Source organism: Rhinolophus hipposideros (assembly GCF_964194185.1).
Source record: "Rhinolophus hipposideros genome assembly, chromosome: 5".
Taxonomy (NCBI): Eukaryota; Metazoa; Chordata; class Mammalia; order Chiroptera; family Rhinolophidae; genus Rhinolophus; species Rhinolophus hipposideros.
Genome location: NC_138051.1, coordinates 94,435,101 through 94,462,645, shown reverse-complemented (window position 1 = coordinate 94,462,645; position 27,545 = coordinate 94,435,101). Strand labels below are relative to the sequence as shown.

The 27,545-nt window shown below is 39.6% G+C and overlaps 1 protein-coding gene across 11 annotated transcripts in view; it reads left to right on the top strand.

The window, feature by feature from the left end:
* The window catches only part of DICER1 (dicer 1, ribonuclease III), a gene marked incomplete at its 3' end in the record, with an annotated part of 72,387 nt that overhangs the window by 36,445 nt on the left and 8,397 nt on the right, over window positions 1-27,545 (top strand). For 9 of the 11 annotated variants that reach the window (XM_081048161.1, XM_081048158.1, XM_081048160.1 and 6 more), the window contains 15 exons: window positions 4,909-5,041; window positions 6,782-7,024; window positions 7,565-7,719; window positions 10,267-10,399; window positions 11,265-11,340; window positions 11,972-12,111; window positions 13,831-14,010; window positions 14,237-14,450; window positions 14,653-14,806; window positions 15,787-15,969; window positions 16,243-16,348; window positions 17,135-17,310; window positions 18,196-18,979; window positions 22,227-22,382; window positions 25,468-26,356. In XM_081048161.1, the coding sequence (XP_080904287.1) occupies window positions 4,909-5,041; window positions 6,782-7,024; window positions 7,565-7,719; window positions 10,267-10,399; window positions 11,265-11,340; window positions 11,972-12,111; window positions 13,831-14,010; window positions 14,237-14,450; window positions 14,653-14,806; window positions 15,787-15,969; window positions 16,243-16,348; window positions 17,135-17,310; window positions 18,196-18,979; window positions 22,227-22,382; window positions 25,468-26,356 (3,722 nt within the window). Of the gene's footprint in view, window positions 1-4,908; window positions 5,042-6,781; window positions 7,025-7,564; window positions 7,720-10,266; window positions 10,400-11,264; window positions 11,341-11,971; window positions 12,127-13,830; window positions 14,011-14,236; window positions 14,451-14,652; window positions 14,807-15,786; window positions 15,970-16,242; window positions 16,349-17,134; window positions 17,311-18,195; window positions 18,980-22,226; window positions 22,383-25,467; window positions 26,357-27,545 lie in introns of those variants that run through there. The other 2 variants (XM_081048159.1, XR_013993325.1) reach the window with 2 other exon arrangements.

Sequence of the window (27,545 nt, the reverse complement as noted above, 5' to 3'; positions counted from 1 at the left end):
AAAGGCATCTCAGCGGTCAGAAGAGTTTAATATTGGCAGTTCTAAGCCTAGTTACAGACGCACTCCCTGCCCCCTTACAGGATGGTTTACGAATTAAATACATTTTCTGGGGCTCGGAGAGTAGAAATGGGGGTTTATTGTCTTCCTTGCTGCTCTTTACGTAAGTTTTTAGGTGTGCCAGTTTTCATTGCAGAAGTATTAGTCTGAAAAGGTTTATCAAAAATCAATCAGGTCCTTCCTGTTGACTTTAAGGATCAGATTAATTGTGATCAACTTTCATAAAATGTGGCTGGAATTTAGTGTTGGATGATGAAGCAAGAGCGGTTTGAGGGTTGACTTTATGAGTAGCTAATTAAATACACAATAGAGGTCTTGTTCCAGTAAGCTTTTTAATAAGCTTAGAAAAACTTCCTGAAATCCAGATTCTTTCCTTCCATCAATTTAATGGGAGGAAAGACCCTTTTTCAGTGAACAGCTTCATGGGAGTATAAGCTATTGTAATACACAGGCAGTTTTCTCCTCTCCTAATTAAAAAGGTAAATCACAGCTACTTCTATATACAATGTAAGTATGTATACAGTCTTAGGTTTATAGTTTTCCTTTTGCCTTATATATAGGCTTATATATTGTTTATATATAGGCTTATATATTGTTTATATATAGGCTTATATACATATAGGCTTATATATAGGCATACATATGGTTTATCTTTATATATATTTAAAAATTTTATAATACTCCATGAGGGGCGAAGGTAGGTATTTTTACTGTATTATTGATGAGGAAACTAAGACTCAGTTTGTGACCCTCCCAATATAACACTGATAATCAGTTGGCAGAAAATAGCTTCCACTCTCCAAGTCCAGTGCTCTTTGCACTGTGTAATTTACTAAGTATTGTGTGACATGGATGATGGACAAACCTGGGTTCATATGCTCTCTCTTAGCCCCGCCCCCATTTTCCTAATAACTTTTTGTTTACAGAAAAGTTGAAAATATATTACAGAGTTCCCCTATACCCTCCCACCTGGTTTCCCCCATCTCTTATATTATTAACATCTTACGTTATCATGGGGCATTTGTTACAACTAACAAACTAACATTGGTGTATTACTATTCACTAAACTCCAGACTTTTGAGTTTTGCCAGTTTTCCCCTTACTATCCTCTGTCTTTTTAATCCAAGGTACCATACTGCATTTAGTTGTCATGTCTTCCCTAGTCTCCTCTGGTCTGTGACAGTTCTTCAGACTTTCCCTGTTTTTGATGACCTTGACAGTCGTGAGGAGTCCTAGTCAGGTATTTTATAGAATGCCTCTCAATTTGAATTTGTCTGATGTTTTTCTTAGAATTAGACTGGGCTTTAGGATTCGGAAGACTACCACAGAGATGAAGTGTCTTTCCCATCACATCGTATCAGGGGTCATGGTATCAACATGAAATATCACGGTGATGTTAAACTTTTATCACGTGGTTATGATAGTGTTTGCCAGGCTTTTCCCCTGTAACGTTACCATTTTGCCCTTTTCTTTATTCTTTGGAAGCAAGTCACAAAGCCTAGTTTATCCTGGGAGGGAGGGATTAACCTCCTTCCCTGGAGAGGAGAATATTTATGTATATTATTAAAATTCTTCTGTAAGGAAAACATGTCTCTTTTATCCCATTTACCTATTTATTTTATATTTATTGAATCATGTTCTTTTATCAGTATGGACTCATGTTTGTTTATTTTGTTTTTGTTTTTTGTTTTTTCCCAATAAATTTTTTTTTTAATTTATTGGGGTGACAATTGTTAGTGAAATTACATAGATTTCAGGTGTACAATTCTGTATTACGTCATCTATAATTCCCATTGTGTGTTCACCACCCGTTTGTTTATTTTGTGCTTTGGCTTATAATCTAATGCTACGCTGTTTATGTTGCTCAGATTGTTCCACCTGGAGCCATTGGGAGCTTTGAGTTGGCTCCTGTGTCCCTTTTTTTCCGTTTCTTTCAGGTGTACAAAACAATGTACTAGTTAGACATTTATACCCCTCACAAAGTAATAACCCTTTTGACATGCCCTCATCCTTTTATTTGGGAGCATTTTCTGTCTGGCACTCCACGATGCGTCAGGGTCTTGTAGTTTCCCTGCTCTGGCTGTAAAAATCAGTCATTTCTCCAGGGGGCCCTGGTTCCTTTTATCTGTACCCACTTTTTAGTTGTATATTTTGTGACAGTTACTTTTTAAAGCCTCAGCATCTCCATCTGTAAAATAGAATAATAGCTCTCTCTCCCATTGGGTTGTTAATTAGCGACAATATAAAAATGGCTCTTTTATCACCTGACGCACAGTAGGTGCTAATTTCTCATGCGTACATTTGGGGAACACAGTATCAGTGTATTATAACTCTCAGCAATAGTTTTTTGGTAAGGTCATAAAGGAATTACATTTGATTTTTCTCACATTGCTAAGAAAATATAAGTAAGGAATAAGGGACACTATTAAGCATCTTGTTAATGACATAGGTCAGTACCTGGCAGACATATCAGATGATAAGTGCTTGTATCTTTGAATTTTTTCCCTCTCATTGTAGTCTGTGTAAATGACCACGTTTGGTCAAATCACAGTTTTCAGTAGTACATTTACTGGTTTTTGGACTGTGGCATACACATTTCCTGTTTTGGGCCATGCTATTTCCAACATTTGGGGAGGCTATGTGCATTTACACACAATGTGATCTGTGGGGATATGCCAGCTGTGGTGAGTTAGGTACAGAGATTGAAGGTAAGCATCCAGAACCTCTTAGTTTTGTCTGCTGCATATAATACAACAATAATGCTTTTTAAGTTTCAGTTTGTTAGTAGTTAATTTTCATGGAATTTACAAAGACAATGGTCTCTGATGGATTTGAAATTGCAGCTCTTTGCTGCAGATAGTTTCAGCAGCTCTGTGCACTAGAGAACAACAGCATAGCTTATCAGACAGCTTGCTTGTGAAACAACTCACACAAACTCAGGTAAGAGGCAAAAGAAACAAATCACACTGTGTCTCACCAGTTCTGTGGTACCATGAAATCTATAAGCAGTCTGGGCTACTGGTAAGCCCCTGACGACAGCAGGCCTGTTGCGCTTCTCCGGAAGCCCCCTGACGACGGCAGGCCTGTTGCGCTTCTCTGGAAGCCTGCCGCTCTGTTTGCACGTGCTTAGGCATCCCTTCAATTCATCTGATAGAGAAATAAGGTTTTTCTCTCTAAACATTATCAGCCTAGGTATATAGCATTTAATTATTGCTTATAAGAGACTGTTTATTAATGTGCATGTTGTCTGTTCTGTCCTCTGCAGTGTTAATGCGAGTTTCATTAAGGAGAAATAAATTTACTCTTAGTGCTTCTTCCATTTCTCAGCTAATTGAAGTCTGCCAGATTGATCATTTTGGCAAAGTAAAGTACATTCTTTGCCTAATTAAGAGTAACTCAAAATGCATTTTTGTTACCTGTGTTGCATTCAAATTGGTGCTTGTTTACATAAACTAAATTTTAGAAGTACATATTCTAAGAATTTCGTATTTTAGATTCTGGGGCATGCTATTTGCATGTAACAGAGCTTTCTGTTAGTGACATAAGTTTATTATAGTAACTAAACCAACCTTGGAACATATTGAGGAAGTTTCTGATTCTGAACATTTTAAGTACTTGAATTTTAAACAGGTCTCAGATTAACCTGGACATGCCAGGGTTTTGCTGGTCTGGAGACAGGAAGATATTTTAGATGGCCACTCAAGGTTTCTTCCAGCTCTTTGATATTAGTCTGTTTCATGTATTTAGGGGAGGGACAGGGGAAGAATGGTTTGACTTAAAAATGCAATTTTCTATTAGGAATTTATACTATGTTGTATGACTTCAGAAGAACCATATGGAATCACTTACGTCAGGTGTGGAACCATTTATCCTGTGTGCTGAGTTTTTGAATGTGGATATTTCCAAAATAGCTGTAATGGCAACGCTAACTGTTAACCTTCTGTACCCATGTAACGTGATCTCATCCGTAGCTCTTTTCCATTTCTCAGCTAGAAGGCCAGCCTTAGGTTACAGCGGCATTCTAGTTAATGCAGAGAGGAGCCGGCAGGAAGAGGGTCGAGCTGCGGAGTCTTTCTCTTTCCTCAGGGTGTGGGACGGGCAGTCGGGCTTTGCTGTACTGAAGTCCAGGCAGTGTTCCCTTACACAGAATGGCGCTCAGTGCCTGGAGCCAGGGCAGTGTTGGGCATGAAGGTGGTCGTCAGTAGACGCAGGCATTTCTTTGTTTAGAGCTCCACTTCCAATTTACCAATAAGGGTGATAAAGGTGTCGGGTAAGGTGGAAGAAACCAGCCACGCCCCTGCACGCACAGCTGGAACTCACTTTTTACACGTAGAGGGAGAAGGAAGTTTTCTTTTGCTGTAGAAGTTCTCCCTTTGCTGTCAGGGTGTTTGGTAGTACTTCTGTGGAAGCATGGCCTCCGAGACAAAGCTGTGACTGATGCCGTGAGGAGTGCGTGCGTTTATAGAAGGCAGTGGGCTTTTAGGGAAGTGTGTGTGGCCCGAAGGAATCCGCATGAGGAATCTGTGTTTCTCTCTCCCTTGCCGGGCCACAGTTCTCTTAAGTCATCGCTGCCAAATTAGAAAGTTTGAGGTGCTGTGTGTATTTCATTCATCGGTATAAATAAACCCTGTATTTGGTGTTAGGAGTACCTACTTGGTCCACACATCTGCTCAGTGAAGAGTGGCAGTGATTGCTGTTTAAGCCAGTTGAAAAAAAATACCAAGACCCTTTTGTTAGGTATGTTGGCAAAAAATACACGTATTTCCATTTTCAGGGAGACCTTACAAACAAAGGTTTACATTTGTTTTCCCTCAGCAATGCTTAACTTCCAAACGTATATAATTTTCTTAGATTGATAAAGGAAGCGGGCAAACAAGATCCAGAGCTGGCTTACATCAGCAGCAATTTCATAACTGGACACGGCATCGGAAAGAACCAGCCTCGTAACAAGCAGATGGAAGCGGAGTTCAGAAAACAGGAAGAGGTAACTTATGTTAAAATAATGGTACAGGGACCATTTTCAGAACACAGCAGACCAGCCCTGCCTGTAAGAACTCCCTTACTTCATCGTTCCTCAGCATCTTCTAGTAATACAGAATACTTGCTTGTAATTAGAGTCTTCTCTGAGGTAACTGTATAGTGATTTATGATTTCAGAATTAGAATAGCTGTCTGATAACTCAATTTTGTGTCTTAACTGCTATCAACCATTTCATTTTCCTTTGTTGGACTGATGACACACAATTGCATTTTGTAGTAAAACAGCATGTGTAACCATAACTCCTGTCGACTCCATATGACTCTGAAACAACTAACTGAAAGTTTTTCCTGGAAAGTGTTTTGTTTTTCATAAAGATTTTGGCTGAATTTTTTTCATGCTTTTCAAGATTTTAATGTAGGAAATAGCATTCTAAAGACTTGAAAGCCTAATCTAGTGTTCTGGCTCACAAACAAAAACTTTTCATTTAAAGTTTGTTATTTAAACTTAAAAGTAACAGAATAATTCACATTGATGTCATTTTCTACATCATAGCTTTTTGATAATATTCCAAGTTTGGGGAGTCCAATAGTCAGAGTCTAATTGATCTGTGTGAAAACCCAACTTACTTTATTATTTAACTTCATTATTTAACTTAACCTAGATTGAGAAACAATGTTATTTTAAATTTAGTATGAAAAAAGTTTTCACTTTATTTTTTAATTAGTTCTGATTTTTTAAATTGAAAATTCCCAAGATTCCAAAAAATAAGTAATGCCTTGCTTGTAATTTTTAATTCAAAGTGATTAGGGATTTTAGTGAAAGAATTTTGGCATCTTTGGAGGGACGTTGGCTTATCTCACGCACGTAAAACACCGTCATGGGGGTCAGCATGTCAGCAGGACTGCAGAAGTGGAGTCACCTCATCACTTTGTTGAATTAGATTGTTTTAAAATTGGAATCGATTAATTAAATAATTTAGTCATTCAATAAATGTGGAATTAATGAAGTAAGTACTGGATACATAATTTTAGCATGTACATTTTTTAAGGCTCCCCGAGAAGTAATTCTTCAGACAGACCCATGCTTTATGGTTAAGGACCTCTAAAAGAGGTAATTTAAGAAGACTACCTACCTGCTCTGGAACTTATACTAGCTCTTTCTTATTGATGTTTTAAATACCATAACTAAGTCCACGTTAGGTGCTTCAGCCCCCTTCATTTCTCTTCCCTAGTGACCTTCATTTTTCAGTATTGTCAAGTGGAGTCACTACTTTTGTTAAACATGTTTACTTGATTGTTCACTCGACTTTCAAGCCATGCCTGTGCTTTGCATCCAGATGCCCCGACCCTGGTTTCCTCACATATTTAAGTGACTTTTACCTACTAGGAACTGCTGGAGGCACTGGAATATACAGTTGACCCTTGCACAATGCGGGATTAGAGTTAGATTCTCTTGTGGTCATTAAAGAAGCCGGTGCCTTCAATCTGAATGTTTTCTGTGATTTGTACACAGGCACTTCTGTAAAGTTAAAAGGCACTTTGATTTTACACGCAGTTGAAAATTGTCATTAACTCAGAGTTTCATGCATCTCGAATTTTGATTGATGTCATCTTTAGCCTGGCTTGTAAAGACTTTGCATGCCCTGAGTATGTAGCAGAAACGACAGTTGTCACTTATTTTTACTACATTGTTTTCTTTGGAAAATTTCTTAGGATTGCTTTTTTTTTTGGTGGATTTTTTTCAGGTACTGAGGAAGTTTCGAGCACATGAGACCAACCTGCTTATTGCAACAAGTATTGTGGAAGAAGGTGTTGACATACCAAAGTGCAACTTGGTGGTTCGCTTTGATTTGCCCACAGAGTATCGATCTTACGTTCAATCTAAGGGAAGAGCAAGGGCACCAATCTCTAACTATATAATGTTAGCAGATACAGACAAAATAAAAAGTTTTGAAGAAGACCTTAAAACGTACAAAGCTATTGAAAAGGTAAGATGCAAAAATTAATGCAGAATCTATTTTTTTTTTTACCTGCATAGAAATAGAGAAAAACAGTTCTGTGTACAGAGAACAGGCTCGACAGGGGTGTGCAATTAAAAAGTCGAACATAATTACAAAGAGCCAGCAGTATTTTACAAAGTGAAAGCTCACCATGAAATAGTGAAAATGGTTGGATGGATTATTGGGGAGGAGTGCCTGGAAAGTGCACTGTTGGTGTGGACAGTGTAGTAACAGTTGAGTGAGTTGTGGAGTAATTTGAGGGTGATGACATAGTTCCTATACTCATGAAAGACTGGCACATGTGTGTGTAGGGACAGTACAGTGTAAACCTTGCCACTGTATGATGACTGTCTCCACATGATTGATGCTGGGAGGAAGGTTCTGGAGCAGGTGTCTGGAGCATTGAGCTCTGTTAGGAGAGAGGTTCCATGGCAAGGGAGCGTTTTCTGTAGGCACAGAGGTAGACAACCAGCATATGGCCAAGAAGGCATTTGTTCTCATCATAAATTCTGTTTGTAAAATGTTCAGATCTTGAGAAACAAATGTTCCAAGTCAGTTGATACGGGTGAGACTGACATTGAGCCTGTTGTGGATGATGACGACATTTTCCCACCATACGTGTTGAGGCCTGATGATGGTGGTCCACGAGTCACAATCAACACGGCCATTGGACACATCAATAGGTACGGTAGGAACGCCTTTGCATGGAAAACCTATGAGTATTGCAAGATTTAAGTCTAAACTTGTAAGTATTGTATTGTGGTTTACCTTTTGCAAACAGTCACCAATCTTTCCATTTATGGCCTATATTGATGTCAGAAGGAAAATAAGTTGCCTTTTTCTATTCATTCTTCTTTTTGGTCAAAAGCCAAAAGCAGTATTGTGCAGTAATAAATGTTTAGTGCTCATTGTCAAGGCCGATATAATGAAGGTGTGTTTATTTTAATTAGATTTATCTTTACAAAGTTCACTAATATTTTTCTGAATTCTGAACTTTGTTTTGTGCCATGACTATTGGGGAATGTTGAATTTTCTATCAGCAATGATTTAAGATTATGATAAATTAACTTGTATTTTTGAGTATGCTCTAATTTGTTTTTGTCCTGAGTTGGTAGTAACATTTCTAAGAACTAAGAAAAGCAGATACATACCTACTTTATGTCTGTATCAAGATAAATTTCACACAGAGGCAGTATAAAGGAGCAACAAGCATGAGATTTTCTTTTTAACTTTTTATTTTGAAACAATTTCAAACTTTAAAATATTGCAGAAATATTGCAAAGAGCTCCCATGTACACTTCACCCAGAGAGACCCATTCAAGTTTCATGAGAATGTTCTTTTGTAGTGAAAGAATTCAATTGAGGATCATGGTTGGATCCATTGTGTCGTCATCTCTAGTCCCCTTCCTCCTGGAACCAATCAGTTTTTAGTCTTCCGTTGGATTTAATGACCTTGAAGCTTTTAGAAGATGACAGGCCCATCATTTTGTAGCCTGTCTCTCAATTTGGGTTTAGCAGATATATGTCATGATTAGATCCAGGTCATGCATGGTTGGCCAGCATTTCACAGAGGTGATGCTGAGTTCTTCTCGTTTCATGTTATCGGCCACACTTGATGTTGATTTGTGCTCTTACTGGTGGTGGTGACTTTGATCACTGCTATGGGATCTGCCAGCTTTCTCTACCATAAAGTTACCTTCCCCCCTTTATAGTTAGTGAATAATTTCATGAGGAGATACTTTGGACTATAAAATTTCCTCTAGTTTCACCCATTACTTTAAATATCTGTTGGTATTTCTTGCCTGAATTGATTATCACTGTGATTTCTGCAGAATGCTGATTTTCTAATTCCATTTTTCTTTCTGCATTTCTTACTTAGCATTCTACTATAAGGAAGAGCTTTCTTTCTTGCTTTCTTTCTTTTTGTTTATTCCTTTTATTTTTCCATTCAATATGAACTAGTGGACTGCGGTTTTATTCAATGAGTTATAATCTGTTACTATCATAACTTATTTATTTTGATGTTAAAATTATCTCAAATTTGGCCAGTTGGGACCAAGCTAGCTTCCATGACTTTTAACATATCATCACGAGTCTTTGAACACTTCCTTATTTTATGGCATACTAAGACATTCTAGACTCAACTCACATTGTCCCTGTCCCAGCCTAGATATTGGCTTTTTCTCCAAAAGGCCCTGCCTTCTTTTAGTGGCGAATGAATGGTGTTTAAAAACCAAGGTCTGAACACTAGGTGTATCATTGCCACTGGAGTATTGCTGCTACTGGGCTCTTTAGTAGACAGCGCTAGAAAATATATGCATATTCACATACACATTGATATCTATATGTATTTCTATATCTGACTACCTGTCTATTGTTACCTCCATTTTTAGTATGACACCAGGGGATTCATTCTAGCTTTCCTCTTTTCCCGTCTTTGTTCCTGACTTCTTTAATAGTGAGAAATACGATTTCTGCTGTCTTCAAGATACTTACTTTTATGTTCAGTCTCTCTGTATGTAACCAGCCTCCTTCTCTGCAAGGCTGGCACCATGTTTGCGTATCCTGACCTTGCAGGGCTGCTGCCCATTCCAGTGCCCTCCCATGGGTCCTGGCCCCTCTGGGTTACTCGTGTCCCAGCAGCCTCCGGACTCGGGCTCAGCTGCCTGAACACTAGCTTCTGGCCCTACCACGACGCGCTGCTTGTGCGCTGCAGGGTCGTCTTGTTCTCACGCCCTCCTTTGTCAGTCCTGGGCTGTCCTTCCACCTTCTTCTGATGCCCGCCTGGCACAGGCCCCAGTGATGGCACGTGTAAGATTATTAAGGAGCAAACACTGGCAATGTGTTCTCTTAACGGGTTAGGAACAGTATGTTCTGCACTGTCCAGTATGGTAGCACTAGACATGAGGCTATTTAAATTCCAATTTCAATTTGAATTACAATTCAATAAAATAGAATGTTTCCCTAGCTGCCCTCGCCACATTTCAAGTGCTCAGCGGCTGCCCTGTTGGACGTACAGAACATCATCACAGAAAGTTCTAGCAGACAGCACTGTTCCATCTTATTAAAAGTTTGAAGCAATGAAGTTCAAACTGCATATATAAATACCGATCCAGTAGAGGAGAAGAGGGACATAAGAAATCAAACTTTGGGATGTGACTATCAATACAAATTTTTTTCATCTATTTCTCAGTTGTAGATTCAGCATCAGAATTTCTTTTTCTTCACAGATACTGTGCTAGATTACCAAGTGATCCGTTTACTCATCTAGCTCCTAAATGTAGAACCCGAGAGTTGCCTGATGGTACATTTTATTCAACTCTTTATCTGCCAATTAACTCACCTCTTCGAGCCTCCATTGTTGTAAGTTTAGAAAAAGAAATGATTGTGCCGTTAACATTTGTCATTAATGGATTTTTTTTTCCAGCTTCTCTAGGCCTACGCCAACCTATAGGTAAATTTGGCTTACAGTCTATTTTAAAAAATAGGTTTATAAATCTCTTTTGTAGTCAACTACATGTTCAAATCTTCAGTAGACTGTACAACTTACAGACGCTTAGAATTGGAATAGATGACCTCTGAAGTTTCCTCTACGATCTTATTAATGTAAACATTTCTGGCAGAATCTTCAGCTGCGGTTTACATATGGACAGTGACACAGAATTCATTAAGTATAGTTGTGCTGCTCTAATTATTTTGTTGTTGACTCAAAAATCTGCTTTTGTGTAACTTCTGTCCTTGGTCCCAAAGCTGATTTCCAGACATTCCAAGACAACTAATTTCTGTTGCACATGGCAAGTTTCAGCACTATTAACGTATATGTTAGTCACATCCTGATATAGCTTTATTTTTTTTGGTTACATATTTGTAGATTAGTGAAAATAAGATACATTAAAACCTTACTGAAATTTAAATTAGCCGGAATTGTCAAATCTTGGTTATAACTTACTTAGTTGTTACTGGGCAAGATTTTTTAAAGATGGCTATTTCAAATATGGACATTAGGGTGTTTTTTGTTTTTTAAACTTTATGACATTTTTCAAAATAAAGAATTTTGCTCTGGTAAATTTTAACTTTAAAGGGATTGGGGCAGAGGTTTTGTAGATGTTTTAGGTTTGAATGGTAATATTCAAACTAGGTGTATATACAATATACACCTACATACAATTGAATATACAATATTCAAGCTAGGTGTATCTACAATGGAAATGTTTTTTGTTACTTTCAGGGTCCACCAATGAGCTGTATACGATTGGCTGAAAGAGTGGTAGCTCTCATTTGCTGTGAAAAACTACACAAAATTGGTAAGTGTTTGAAAAGCACATGCAAATAAAAATAAAGTTAAAAAGATGTAAAACAGGCGCATAGAGGACTAGAGGTCACTGTGGGTTTTGTGCCGCTGTGCCCTTGCCGTTGGTGTGCATTGGTGACTGGGTGTGAGTGTGACATAACTGCATTGCTGTGTGGATGCAGGGCGCTTGGTTTTCCATAGCTGAACTGCAAACATCTGTCATTTCCCACTTTCTATCCTGACCCCTTTTAAATATGTAAAGGTTTTCTCTCGTTCTGTGAACCATGAGTGTGTATTAATGTGTCCGTCTCTCAAATTAATCTGTATTGGTACATATGAATCCATTTTCCTAAAAATGGGAAGATCTGTTTTCCGTGGCTTTTGTGAAGTGATGATATGTGCTGTTTTCCTGGTTAGATGTTTTTTACTTTTGAAACGTAGAGTTTTAATCTTGCTCACGTTGAAATATGAATACCAATGTATGTGTAGACTTTGCCTTAAATGTCACATCTGATTCCTTTTTTATTAGTAAAGATGCTTTGGTTGTCGTTTCTCGTCCAGTTGCTTCTAACAGTGCTGTTCTCTATTTACTAATTAATCATCAGAGAGACAAAATTTGGATTGTTTTTGTTAACTCTCTTTAGGTGAACTGGATGACCATTTGATGCCAGTCGGGAAAGAAACCGTTAAATATGAGGAAGAGCTTGACTTACATGATGAGGAAGAGACCAGTGTGCCAGGCAGACCGGGTTCCACAAAACGAAGACAGTGCTACCCAAAAGCAGTTAGTATTGGTTAGAACTGAAGAAAACGCGCGCCTTTCTGACGTTTTATTTCCTGCTGCATCAGACCTGGATTCCTCTGGCTTCCCAGACCCCGGCGATGTGGCCCGCACTGTGGCCTCAGCTCATTTACCCGTGCACAGCTTCGATCAGCCCCTTCACTTCGTGCAGACACTGTGTACTCCCCACCTCAGACACTGCATTCGTGTTTCTTCTCGGGGGAGTCATCTGTCAGTCTATCCAGAATGAGTTTATTTCATTTGAAGAGACGTTCTAGGTTTCATTCACTGTAGTGGTAAAGATTCTTGCTTTACTTCTGTTTGGGGCTAAGACAAAAGAGGATTTGTATGATAAAATAGGCAAGTGAAAAGATGCCTGTTCAAGATGAGGTGGGCACTAGCAGGTATAAATACAGATATTTGTCAGGCGTTAGGAGGTGACTTACTAGGAGTCAAAATCAGTGATTTCCATGTGTTGTGTTTAGCTTGTTCTGTGGCATTCATGCACTGAAACATCCCTGAGTCTGACTCCTAGTCAGAGCCATCCTGGGCTGAGGTACCTAATCTAAAAATATTTGTTAATGTTTTTACCTCATCAGAACTGCAAACAAAAGCAAAATTTTGCTGTGTGCTTTCATTAGCCTAAATGTGCAGTCCTTTTATTTTTGCAGTTTTAGTGCATTTTTACTTTTGAAAACTTTGCACAGAGCTAAACATTTTCAAGATTCAGAGTCATGTCCGTTATTCAAAAATTGTGAATGTTACCCATTTTCCTGAAATGCTTCTTCCCCTCATGTCCAGTTTTCCTGCTCTAATATTTATCCCAAAGATCCCTGGACTAGGTTCATATGACAGACGTCACTAAAATGTGTTTGAGAAGCACAGTACTGCTTTGCACCCTGTTTAATTAACAGATACATTCTGTACCTAATAAAGGTTATCTGTCAGTTACAACCCTCTCTCTTCCAGCGTTTCTCTGCCGTTTAACGACAGATGCAATCATTTATGTCATTGAGCCTCAGAAGCTAAAGACTGTTGGGTGGGATTGTATATTGAAAGTTTAGAAGCAGTCTCAGATTAAGTAAATTATGGTTTACTCACATAATGAGATAGCCATTAAAAATGATACTGATTCATATTGACCCTGAAAGATATTCTTATTGTAGTAGCTGGAGATAAAAATCAGGTGATGATGCAGTCTTTGTTGTGTGATTCCATTTGTAGTGAATAGTATGTATGTGTATATGTTTATATACATTTCTACTTGGGGAAAAGTCTGAAGGTTGATACAGCATATCAAAATGGAATACAAGTTATCTTTGAGTGATAGTATTATGTGGGATTTTTAAAAATTTGCCTACATTTATTTTCTCATATTCTGTAGTGAGTAAAACTCAAAGAAGAAAAGAGTTGCCTGGTCAAAAGAAATGGATCAAATGAGTAGTTTGTGTCTTTTTGTTTTAAAGATTCTGCAGTGTTTGTTTTGCATAGTTTTGGTGTTAGGTGTAGAGTCAACAGTGCATTATAAGGTAGGTGAGCTTGGGCCACCTTGTATCCCAGACCTGAGAAATGCTTGCTCAGAAATTAGGAGGTCTTCGTTATTTTCTTAGCTTTTCCTCATCAGCTTTTAGTAAAGCCAGGAACAAATTTATTTTCTTGCCAACATCTGGAAAAGAGGCTATTATACTTGAGCTTGATGCTAATTTTTCTTTCCAATTCCAGATTCCAGAATGTCTGAGGGATAGCTATCCCAAACCTGATCAGCCCTGTTACCTGTATGTGATAGGAATGGTTCTAACGACACCTTTACCTGATGAACTGAACTTCAGAAGACGGAAGCTTTATCCCCCTGAGGATACCACAAGATGCTTTGGAATACTGACAGCCAAACCCATACCTCAGGTAAGACACTTCATAATGATGAGTTATGTTAAAAACACATTATTTTTTTCAAAAGGAAAGACTACTTAAGAGTAACTGCCTTGTGTAAGTTACCTCAGTGTGTTTCATATTTAAAAATTGAAGTGTCTCCTGATAGAAAGCATCATTCCTCTTTTGAACTTAAATATTTATAAAGAAATAAATGACCTGTTAACCTTAGGGGTGCTTTCTTTTTCTTTTTGCTAAGATTCCGCACTTTCCTGTGTACACTCGCTCTGGAGAGGTTACCATATCTATTGAGTTGAAGAAGTCTGGTTTCACATTGTCTCTGCAAATGCTTGAGTTGATTACGAGACTTCACCAGTATATATTCTCACATATTCTTCGCCTTGAAAAACCTGCACTAGAATTTAAACCCACAGACGCTGATTCAGCCTACTGTGTTCTACCTCTGAATGTTGGTAAGAAGGACCCCAACTCTGAAGCATTTACTTACACTAGCTAAAAAATGAAAGTTGTGCTTGACAACCAGCTTATTGTTTATACCACAGACATCTCGTTCTTTGATAACTAAATTAGATGCATATGAATATAAAGCTTAAGTAAGAATCTTCCCAGCATCGCAATATTTGAACAAGCTAAAGAGTCTTTTTCTTCCCTAAGTTAATGACTCCAGCACTTTGGACATTGACTTTAAATTCATGGAAGATATTGAGAAATCCGAAGCTCGCATAGGCATTCCCAGTACCAAGTATTCAAAAGAAACACCCTTTGTTTTTCAATTGGAAGATTACCAGGATGCAGTTATCATTCCAAGGTAGGGATTGAAGTAGAAAGCAAAGTAGTGATGATGCTGTGTTTCAGGAGACTTCACTGTTCACACGGGGACGGAAGTGGGTGTGTGGGATTTTGTCATCAGTGTTCCTATTAGAAAATTTCAGTCTCCGTTCCTGGTAGGCCTGTTCTCTCCCGTTTCCATCCTTAAGAAACCAAACGTAAACACTGCAGGCGAGGGGATTTTACTTCGTGAAGGTCAGGTGATCTGAATGGTGTTAACAGGCTTTCTTCTTAAAATCTCCATCCTGGTAATTCCCAACGTCCTCGAGAATTGGATCATGAATAATATTTCCTTTCGTGAATTTTTTATTAGGCATAATGTTATAATTACAAAGAAAATAGTAAATCAGAATGTTTTTCTTATTTTGTAAAAATTTAGGGGATGGAGATTTTTAGCAATAAAATTCAATAAAGGCGCTTTTCAGAGAATTAGAGTGCTGGCTGTACAGTCTTTCTCTGATTTTGTTTTTCTTTTTGCACCTCAAAGCCATATTGTAAATGTTAGCTCTCGTTAGACTATCAGTATCATCAGTGATGCAGATAATACTTGACATGTGGCCAGTGTCTTTCATGTGTAGCATTGGTAATGTACAAAGGGTCTATCGATTTGGATATTGGAAGTTTGCCATACTGTTTTGTATTGACAAAATTACCAGATTCTTAAAGGTGCCATTTAGCTTTCATGTGTTGTTATCAATGTATAGATGTTTAGGAAAAAAATAATAGTAAAGTAGGGGAGAATCATAAGTTAGTCAGTTTTTATTTGACAAATAATACAGTTCTTGTCTCAAATCCACTTGAAATATATTATTTGAAATTGAAGGTTTCATTAATGTTATTTATTTTTAACCTTTTGAACTCTTACTTTAAAATCAAAATTTGCATATCCATGTTAAAAACAGCTGTGTTTTGAGAATAGTTGATTCAAACCAAAAGTCACTGATTATTTTTCTTTTTTAGATATCGAAATTTTGATCAGCCTCATAGATTTTATGTAGCTGATGTGTACACTGATCTTACCCCACTGAGTAAATTTCCATCCCCTGAGTATGAAACTTTTGCAGAATATTATAAAACAAAGTATAACCTTGACCTGACCAATCTCAACCAGCCACTGCTGGATGTGGACCACACATCTTCAAGGTAAGGGGTTTCAGAAACGACATTTCAGTTTCACTTTGAGGCATTTTTCCAGAGGTCAGTAAGCACGCGTAGAGGATCACTGTGTCCACTGCTCACATGTAGGCTCTGGGAAATCAGGAGGTCCTTTGCACACAGAATTGCCCGGGGTGTGGCCCAGGGCTCTGCAGTTAAGTGAGCTCTTCAGGTGGTTTGTATGCACACTGAAGTGGAGAATCACTGTGAGAGTGTACTTGTTTTTGTCTGTTTGATAAAATTATTTTGAAATTTTTATAGACTGAACCTTTTGACACCCCGCCACTTGAATCAGAAGGGGAAAGCTCTTCCTTTAAGCAGTGCTGAAAAGAGGAAAGCCAAATGGGAAAGTCTGCAGAACAAACAGGTAATGAGTTAATGGATATTAGCATAATGTAGTATTTGTAAAGGTAAGTTTGAATTTTATATTATCAGCTGAACTAAGTGACTTGTGAATATTTTGGAAATTGCCCAGGCCTTGGGTTTTGTTTTGGTTTAATATTATGTGTTGACTTTTTATTTGATATCTTTTTGGTAAGTATGAGAGGTTTGGCTTTTATGTTTGGTCCACTGATACAATTATACCATGAAATCACCCTTATAAACCCTAAGAAAAGTCCCATTTGGCCTTCGAGGATTTTTTTTTTTAATTTTTTTAGTTTTCAAATTACAGCTGACGTTCAATATTACATTAGTTTTAGGTATACAGCATAGTGGTTAGACATTTATATAACTTACGAAGTGATTGCCCCGTAAGTCTAGTACCCCTCAGACACATGCATAGTTAGTACAATAGACTATATCCCCTATGCTGTATTTTACATCCCCGTGACTGTTTTGTAACTGCCAATTTGTACATCTTAATCCCTTCACCTTTTTCACCCAGCCCTCCAACCCCCTCCCATCTGGCAGTCATCAATTTAGCTTTTATATTTGGTCCATTGAAATAATTATATCATGAAATCATCCTTATAAATCCTAGGATAAATCCCGCTTGGTCTTAAAGGATTATTTTTAAAAATGTTTTTAAAAATAAGATTTTGCTAGTACTTACGATTTTTATCTTTATCCATTGGTAAAATTGGTCTTAAATTTGTTTTTCATGCTTTTGTGGGTTTGCTTTATACTTATCCACGTTTTTCCATATTCAAAGATACTGGTTCCAGAACTTTGTGCTATCCACCCAATCCCAGCATCACTGTGGAGAAAAGCAGTTTGTCTCCCCAGCATACTTTATCGTCTTCACTGCCTTTTGACCGCGGAGGAGCTGAGAGCCCAGACGGCCAGCGATGCTGGCGTGGGAGTCAGATCCCTTCCTGTGGATTTTAGGTATGCCTGTGTTACTGGCCAGACAGAATATGGGCCATGAAATCCTATTTGGAAAAGAACTGAATGAAGTGCAGTTCTTAATTTTAAATAAAATGACTCTTAAAAGCTTCAAAAGAAAACATGTCTAATACATGAAAACAAATGCATCCTTTGATTCCTAAGTGAAAATCTATATGTTGGGGTCATTGAGGCCTATATTTTTGTAAAGTTATAGAAGGAGATGAGATACTAAGGTCAAAAATAATCGTCCCTCTCTCAGTGATGACAGTAAAAACGCAAACAGTCCTTTGTTACTATGCTGACATTTTAAGACTGCTTCCTCTTCTAAAATCCAATACATGTTATAAAGCAAGTGCCTCAGTATGTTCTTTGTCTTCATTATTTTCTTCCCACAAGTAGTCTCTGCATTCTAAGAAAATTATTGGTTTAACCACTCGAATTAATTCTGGTTATCCAGTTGGCAAGACGGGGATGGTTCTAGAGATTGAGGAAATTTAAAATATAATAGTAGGAATTGTTGTTAGTCCCTCTTCCACATGTGGAAGCTCAGGCACAGAGAGGTTATGTGAATTACCCAGAGGTACCCAACTAGTTAACCAGAAGGCCTGGGTCAGGTCCGGCAGGCTGCCGGCAGCTCCCTGTCCCAACTGCCAGACTGGACTGGACTATGGGGAGGGGCTGAAGCAGGGCCATGAGCCGCCCTCCACGTCACAGTTTGCGTTGTGCAGACTTCCAATAATGCTGATTTCTGCCTTGGAAACTTGTTTTTCTTCTAAAGTAGGAGTATATTTATGAGAATCTTTATATTTTTTATTCAAATTGCTCTTGCCCTAAGCCTAGTCCTTTTGAAGGATCTGATGAAAAGTTATAAAAATGTCTTTGCAGATACCCTAATTTAGACTTCGGTTGGAAAAAATCTATCGACAGCAAATCTTTCATCTCAGTTGCTAACTCCTCTTCAGCTGAAAATGATAATTACTGTAAGCACAGCACAATTGTGATCCCTGAAAATGCTGCACATCAAGGTGCTACTAGAACCTCCTCTCGAGAAAACCATGACCAAATATCTGTGACCTGCAGAACGCTATTCAGTGAGTCACCTGGGAAGTTCCCAATTGAAGTTTCAACAGATCTGACAGCAATTAATGGTCTTTCTTACAATAGAAATCTTGCCAATGGCAGTTACGATTTAGCTAACAGAGACTTTTGCCAAGGAAGTCAGCTGAATTACTACAAGCAGGAAATACCTGTACAACCAACTACCTCATATCCCATTCAGAATTTATACAATTACGAGAACCAGCCCAAGCCCAGCGATGAATGTACTCTACTGAGTAATAAATACCTTGATGGAAATGCTAACCAATCTACCTCAGATGGAAGTCCCATGGTGGCCGCCATGCCTGGTACCACAGAAGCTGTTACAGCGCTCAAGGAGAGCATGGCTTCTGAGCAGAGCCCTTCTACTGGGTATTCCTCGAGGACTCTCGGCCCAAATCCTGGACTTATTCTTCAGGCTTTGACCCTTTCAAATGCCAGCGATGGATTTAACCTGGAGCGGCTTGAAATGCTTGGTGACTCCTTTTTAAAGCATGCCATCACCACGTATCTATTTTGCACTTATCCTGATGCTCATGAGGGCCGCCTTTCATATATGAGAAGCAAAAAGGTGAGAAGTAGTTCTTTTATTTTGAGCAGTTCGAGTAGTTATCCCGTGAGCCTAAAAGTGATCTAAAGGATTGGGTAGTTTCAGAGGCTGGGGAGAGTGCCACGCTCAGCGGTTGCTCGGCCAGCCGTGTGCAGCTAAAGCCCGCAGCGTACCCAGCCCGCTGATACGAGGCTGTTTTTCCACGGAGGCACCACTCAGGTTTGGGGGCTAGTGGATCTGTATGTGCCTAATTCAGTGGTACATCGTCAGTTCAAGTGAAACTATTTGTGAGCGTGTGTGCACCTGCTAGCAACTGAGGGGGATGTGAAGAAATACACAGCATAGTTATTCCAGGAGCTTGTGCCTTAATTTATGAGTCAGGCATTCACTTGGCAGCGTGCTGTCCTGGCATGCAGGGCATCCAGACACGGGTATCACACGGGTCTGTCATGGAGCGCTCATCTTCACGGTTTTCGGGAGTCAGGGAGGGGAAGAGCACGCCTTCCCCAGCTCAGTGGGTCAGCAGTGTAAGGAGAGACGCCTAGAGACCCGAGCAAGCTGTGCTGGGTAGACCAGAGAAAGGGCGTGCTCCTAAACTCAGTGTGGAATCAAGATTTGCGGGAGAAACGTAAGGAAGGTAACTTTAAATGACAATAAAAGAGGTGTCACAAGGTCCAAAGCTGCTGATTACCCTAAGCAGGCGGATCGGGTATCACAGGTGATCAGGGAAGGTGTTAGTGGGAGCCATGCATTTACAGTGCGGACACGAAATGAAGAGTCGGCACCAGTGAATGGGCCGCGGTAGCCCAGAAGTGTGCAGATAGACCCGTGAGGACAGACGTCCGAGCAGGCGCGCTGGTGCTGCTCTGTGCGGGGTCTCCGTGCTGGCTGCGGAGCCCACATGGCACTGCTGGGCGTGAAGGTACTGCTGGTGGAAGGTCGATCAGGATTAGTGCAGTGGTAGTTTTCAGTGATCGGTCTGGTAGCAGAATGCAGCCTGAGTTGCAAAGCAAAACCAAACCAAGCTGAGCAATCACTTGGGCCTTTGAGGAAGTGTAAGCTTAAGCAGAAAATGGGGTACAACTAGAGTTCTGGCGGGGAGGAAAAGACGGGGAGGGGGGTGATAGTCAGAGGAAACACCAACTTTAGCTCGCACTGATGAAGTACATATTCTAGCCAGACACTACTCTTTTACCCTGCCCGTTTTATAGATGAGGCTCCTAGGCAGGAGGGGGTAACTTGCCCAAGGTCACATGGCTAGTAGGTGGCAGAGCCCACTCTGGCTTAAGAGACCTTGTTCTTTCTTCAGCATCGCACTGACGTGCCTCTGATGTTATTACCCTGTCAGCACCAGCACGACCCCGCATTTTGCAGACCTCTCTCAATCTTCTCAGTGAGCCCGAGAGGTACATAACATGTCCTCATTTTGCAGATGAGAAAACTGCCTAGAGCTCAGCTGGCTCATGTGAGGTCATCCAGCTATTCCGGGCGAGTCGGGACTGTCTGAGGCTAGAGTCCATATCCTTCACGTTCTGGGTGGGAGGCAGGGAGCCAGGGCATGCAGTCATGACAACCGTGTAAACCGGGACGTTGGTGCGCTGACGGTGCTGGTGGTGAGGTAGAGAGAAATGGAGGCATCAGGGTTAGGGCTGGGTTCTTAGACCTCATGGAGTATAAAGTGGGATGTGCAGTGAAACGTCAGATAATTGAGAATTTAGGACTTAGATTCGGTTTAGGGGAGTGGTGTTCATACGAGTGATAGTTGAAGTCTGACTCCCAGAGGTTGTTGCAGGAAGACAGTATCAGAGGCTAAGAGTGAGTGGAAAGTAACGGTCCATATACTCTGTCAGGTAAGAAAGACATGATTTTATATTTTGAAAATTCATCCACTCTTCTGCTCAGAAAGCTTTGATTCCTGTTTCCTACAGAAATCCTCCCTCCCTCAGCGTGGTGTTGAAGGCTTTTTGGTGCTCACACCCCAGATGGGTCTGTAGCCTAACCAGGCTCCAGCCCCGCTCCTCTCCATCCCCACTCCTCGCGCACACGGCTGGTGTGTTTTCTGAGGGCGCTCGCCCCATTTCTACTTGGTGAATTCTGCCTGTCCTACGTGGAGCTTCCCACGAGTCCTTATTTAGTTCTTTTTCCATCCTGCCATCCATTTCTGTGATCCTGAGTATGATTTCCATCTCGTTTGAGTCTCTGTTGCACTTTATTCTCTTGTTGGCATTTGTGATGTGTTCTCATGGTATGAAAAAGGAAACTAGCATTTACTATTTGTGTGGTTACTTTCAGACAGCTTGGGAAAGCCCTTTAGCACGTGGTGAGTGTCATGCAGACCCCTTTCCCTCCCAGCTGAGTCCTCTGCAGGAACCACTGGTCTGTCTCGCTGACTCTTCTCAGGGATGCCTGACCTAGTGCTTCCCGAGATGGGTGCTGCTTCCATGGTATTGACTTACGTGGAGAAGGGGCTCCTATGCTTAAATACAAAGGAACCCAGTTTTTAGAAAATGAAAAGGAGATTGACAGTCCCAAACCCTAGTTTCCACAGAAAAAAACGAGACAGAAATGCAGTGATTTGAGTAAATTAGAGAGGAGATGGGGGCCTTAGGAAAAACAGACCCAGAGAGTTTTATTATGCAAATAAACATGGAGGGAGTTGTTCTTTATTGCCTTTTGCTCCATTTTTAAATGGTTAAACAAAAATATCTTGAAATACCAACCAAAACAAAGGCATAATGTTTGAGAAAACATTACAATTGAAGTCATATTTGTGGCATAGGTTCTAGAAATAAAAATTATTTTAGCTGTGTTCCATGCCAATTTTCACTTATAGCTAAAGTTTATGGCATTTCCCCCCTTTATTTCATTCAGAATATTGTGACATCTTGGGCTTTTTGTGTGGATTCTTTTCTCTGATCGTCCCAATTAGCAATTTGCATTTTATATCATCATATTGTGCTTTCAAAAGGTTGAAATTGTCTGAACTGTTTCTTCTGACTTTATAAGGAATTTGCATATTTATATATGTCATTTTTTCTGATCTGCATTTAATGTTCAGACATATTCATCTAACTACACTAAAGGATATAGAATACATGGGAATTTAATATTTTCTATCATGAATAGGTAGAAAAACTGTACAATCTTTATAATTGGTGACCAGTTAGTAATATGAAGAACATTTAGGTAAAAATATGTTAATATGCCATGTATAATTTCAGCAGCAATCATTTAAGTTAAGTGTCTTATAAATTTTTTTTTGCGAAAGGTCAGCAACTGTAACCTGTATCGGCTTGGAAAAAAGAAGGGACTGCCCAGCCGCATGGTGGTGTCAATATTTGATCCGCCTGTGAATTGGCTTCCTCCTGGTTATGTAGTCAATCAAGACAAAAGTAGCACAGATAAATGGGGAAAAGATGAAATGGTAAGTTTTTGGTAACTGGAAGGACTTATTTTTTGATGAGGGGGAGAATTTTCTATTAAATTTTTTGTTTCTTTTCCGTAGTATGTTTATAATAGATACTTGATATATTGAATTAATAACTATAAACAGACTTTGTTTTCATTGAATTCAGAAACAATGTTACAATTTTGATAGAGGACAATTTCTATTATCTTCCTTAGCCAGAGGCAGAAGAGTATCTGATGTTGTGACCCCCCCTTCCCGAAAAAAAGCCCAACCCCATAACATTTCTCTTTACTGTTGTGTATTATAATTTCTCGTAGATCCTTAGTTCTGTTTAATGAAATGACTTCAATGACCTATGATCACCAGTCTGCCTGTGAAATAATGAAGTTTCAGTAAAATCTTGCTTTTGTAGCTCAGGGTTTTCTCGGGATTGTTTGTCCTCTTGTGACCTAAAAATAATAATATTAATAAATCACTGTATACAAGTGTAGTTTTCTGGAAAGAGTTAAAATCTTGCCAATGATTGAAGAAGACTAAATGTGAGCTGCTTCATGTTGTCTTGTCGTGAAGGCCACCAGAGGGCACCTCGGGGGCCTCGGAGCTGAACTGTGCGTGCATGGTTGGCTGGAAACCTCCAGCACCTCTCCTAGAGGGAGAGGCGCAGTTTCATTTCTCGGACATTTCTCTTTCATTAATGAGAAACTGGCTCGTTATTACTTCATTTTTACTTCGGGCCAACAATGAGAATACCGTTTCTCTTACAGGTTATATTTTCTAAATCTACGTGTTCTTCTTTCTGACGTGCACATCCTCGTTACAGGTCCCAGGCTCTGTGACTCTGTTTTGATTTTTACCTCTTTATTGAGTATATTTTTAAGTCATGCAGTATTTGACTTACTACAGAAATTAAACTTAATGTGGAAAAGCATTAAGAGGATATTTTAATATAAGTTGGGTTAGAAAAACTACATTGTTAATTTAGGTAGAACCTTAGAGAAAAATGTGTAGATTTTGAAACTTTGGAGAAAATATTTCATTTCTACAAAAAACACTCCAGTAGTAATTATCCTGCCTTGTAAATACTATTTCATAATATAATTGGCTCTTAAAAATTAGCACGAAGTTGACATTGGTTTGTCCTTTTGATCAAAACACTTTTTTTTAAAGATACAACACAAAGTTCTTATTTTTCTTGACATTTCAGATGACCTGGCACTTCGGTTCTTGGAATATATTAAAAATACTGTTTGTGTTGTCACCGAATAATTTGTACTTATTGAAATTGGCCCTTACATGATACTGAAAAGCATGTTTGTCCCATTCCTGTTCTACCTGCCCTACTCCTAGGCAGATGGGTTTAAGTGAAACCTTTGCATACAAATACTGGCGGTGGGAAGAACTCAGGTTTAAAGCTCACCTCCACTGTAAGAGAAGAGTTTCATGCTAGTGTTTTGTTTTTGTTTTTATTTGTTGTTTTTGTTTTTTTAAGAGCTGGAAGTGCTCTTAGAAACCATTTAGTGAGATAGAATCCCACTATTTTGCAGATAAAGAAACTGAAACCCAGAGGCTTAAAGAACTTTGCCCAAGATCACACAGCTTATTTGTGATAAAACCCAGTCCATTGTGTGTGTGTGTGTGTGTGTGTGTGTGTTTATTTTGTTTTGTTTTGTTTGCTCTCTGCCAGTTTTAGCTGATGTTAGCATCTTACTAAAGATATATAAGGAATTTTTTTTAATTAAAAAATTCATTCAGTCTGATTTTTTAAATTGCAGTTTGGTCCTTTTTTCCTAAGGGCCAAACGATAGTCAAAACATCTAATGTTACCACGTGAAAGTGTAAGATTTTTAACAGGAAATCGTTCCGAGAGGTCTACCACTAATTTCTTTTGGTGTTCTTCCTAATTCTTGAAAAAGTTTTATAAACTTTTTTCTTTAAAAAAAAAAAATGGAGGTGGTTACAGGTATATGGCTTGGCTCACTGCTCTTCTTTTCAAACAAATACACTGTGTATCTCTTTTGAGTCTGGCTTAAAATGAAAATATTTGCAGTATTTAAAAAGTGCTTGACAGAAAGTTTGAAAACTTTTTTGTCAGAATGCTCTGGAACGTTGTCAACTATCAAAATTGAAGCACATCCTTCTGTCTCTCCCTCCAAAGCAAGGAGGGTATTTTTTTTTTTTAAATTTATTGTGCAACAGAAATTTGGCATCTTGCTAGCATTGCAAAAAAGTTACATCATGACTAAATCCTAGCCCATTATTAAGGTTGTCATTCACAAATAAGCTTTTGCCAAAGAAATTGGAATTAGAAAAGATCTTCTGACAGAAATTGGATTGTTGTGTTTCATGTTAGTCTAAATTTTCTTCTATTTTTGTCAGTTATGCTATAATCTGTTACCCTGATTACTGTAGCTCAGTGGCGGGGAAAAGCATAATTTCTCAAATTCATAGCTTATTCAGTGATCACTTTTAGTTTTAGTTTTCAAACAGAACAATTTAGTTTTACATTGCAGCAAATGTACTTTGATTTGAAGTAGAAATAGAGGCAAAAACTTTATCATGAAACTCTAGTTTACATTTTCAACCCTTATAAAAAGATCTAAAAAATAATTTTATCTGGTTTCATGTTATACTCTTACTTAATTGCAAAGATAATGCTTTTTCTACATCTGGAATTTAATTTTATTAATTTGAAGCTATTTTAAAACTTTGTCAGCGAAATCGAAGATCTCTGTGATTGCCATATGAGTGCTCTCATTGTGTATCCTGCCAGCGTTTGAATTCTTAGCTGAAGTTTTGCCTTGTGGACATTAATTTTAACTTTATGCCCATGTATAAAATCCTTTACTTAAAGCTTCATAGTGGATAAAGGTCATTTTATAACTCAGAAAATGAACATTCAAAGAACATGTTTTACTTTGTTTATATGATTAAATAACTTATTTTATGTTAATTGAAAACAAATGGCCATGATTTTAAAGTTGCCTTTTAGTATTTGTGGTTGTCATTTGAAATTATCCATAACCCTTGCTTTTATTGAGTCTCAAACCCTTTTAAAAACAGCAGCTATGTCTCCCCTCCTTCCCCATTCCCCCGGTTGCAGACAAAAGACTGCATGTTGGCTAATGGCAAGCTGGAGGACGAGCTGGAGGAGGAGGAGGAGGAGGAGGAGGCCCTGCTGTGGAGGGCCCCCAAGGAGGACCCCGACGACGAGGACGACCTCCTGGAGTACGACCAGGAGCACATCAAGTTCATCGACAACATGCTGATGGGGTCCGGAGCCTTCGTGAAGAAAATTTCTCTCTCTCCTTTTTCAACCGCTGATTCTGCGTATGAGTGGAAGATGCCCAGAAAGGCGTCCGTGGGTAGCATGCCGTTCTCGCCTGAGTTTGAGGACTTCGACTATAGCTCTTGGGATGCAATGTGCTACCTGGATCCCAGCAAAGCCGTGGAGGAGGACGACTTCGTGGTGGGCTTCTGGAATCCGTCAGAAGAGAACTGTGGGGTTGACACAGGCAAACAGTCCATTTCTTACGACCTGCACACTGAGCAGTGTATCGCTGACAAAAGCATAGCTGACTGTGTGGAAGCCCTGCTGGGCTGCTATTTAACCAGCTGTGGCGAGAGGGCTGCTCAGCTTTTCCTCTGCTCGCTGGGGCTGAAGGTGCTCCCGGTCATTAAAAGGACTGATCGGGAAAAGGCCATGTGCCCGCCAAGGGAGAATTCCAGCAGCCAACAAAGGCCCCTTTCAGGGAGCCGTGCTGCTGCCTCGGGAGCCAGCTCTCGCTCCCCTGTGGTGAAGGACTTGGAGTACGGTTGTCTGAAGATTCCACCAAGATGTATGTTTGATCATCCAGACGCAGATAAAACACTGAATCACCTGATAGCGGGTTTTGAAAATTTTGAAAAGAAAATCAACTACAGATTCAAGAATAAGGCTTACCTTTTGCAGGCGTTTACACATGCCTCCTACCACTACAATACTATCACTGGTAAGGAGCCCCAGACCCAACTCCATTCCTCTGAAAATGAGCCCGTGTGTTCATCGCATTATTTTGGCCTTGTAAGAAATGACCTACGCATGTACAGGCTCAGTGCCTCCTGTGCGTGGTGGGGGGAGGAAACAAGCAAAACGAAACCAGCCTCTTTTCCTCATCTATTTGGGAGCGTTCTCTGCTCCTTGCCGTCACAGCTGGGAGGGGAGTTATCTTCCGTACTCGCATGTATCTCATTCTGTGGGCGGCGTGATGGGAGAAGTCTGAGCCTCAGCATTCTGTTGTGTTTTTCCTATTTTATTCTACCCCAGTATCGTTCTGATGCCTGTTCGGTGCTGCTTTTGGTTCTTGATTTTTTTGCACAGTCTGGATGTATTCCACATCTTTTTATTGTTCTTTGTGAACAAAAAGACCCCTCTCTCTTAAGGTCTTTTGAAATCTAAAGAGGACTAGATGATGAGAAACTACTTCACGGAAGGTGTCACCATCCCTGCCCTGGCTCTCCTATCATCTTCTGCCTTGCATGGTGTTCCGTGTTCCTTCCCCTTCTTTAACAGGCTCCCGACCCATTAGATTAGGAGGAAGGATAGGCGCCTAAAGTCTAAAATCCGCTTCAGCTTGTGGAACATAGCTAAAGGCTGCATGGTTTTTCTGTATCAGAGTAACAAGTGCTTGAATCCAGAATCCCAAAGCATAGTTTAAGAAAAACAGTGTAGGTTAAGATGGTCTGAAAAATGTAAAACCAAACAGTGAAAAATGATCTGACTCTGGACGGGCAAGACGCTGGCGAAACTAAAACCTATTGTTCTTGGTGGAGAAGAAACGAGGCTCGGTTTTCTGTTGCACGCTGTGGGATGACATCTGTGTTCTAGCCTCTCTCTGCCCCTGCCTCTTACCTCATTGGGGATGCCGGGACAAGTCACTTCATCTGTCCTTGCCTCAGTTTCCTCACGTGAATGGACGCTCTTTAATCACTGAGAAAATTGAGGTGCTGTTTAGTACTGATAACGTTTCACATTTTGATGATTGGCCGCTTTTGCCTAACGTCTCTGCTCACTCCCACAAGTCTTCTTTCTCAAGCTCTTGGTTTGTGTCAAATCCAACATTTCTAATCCACGTTGAAAAGAGGGCCTTCTTGTCCTGTCATCTTGTATGGCAGATAGAACGAAGGAGTGGCAATGTGTGC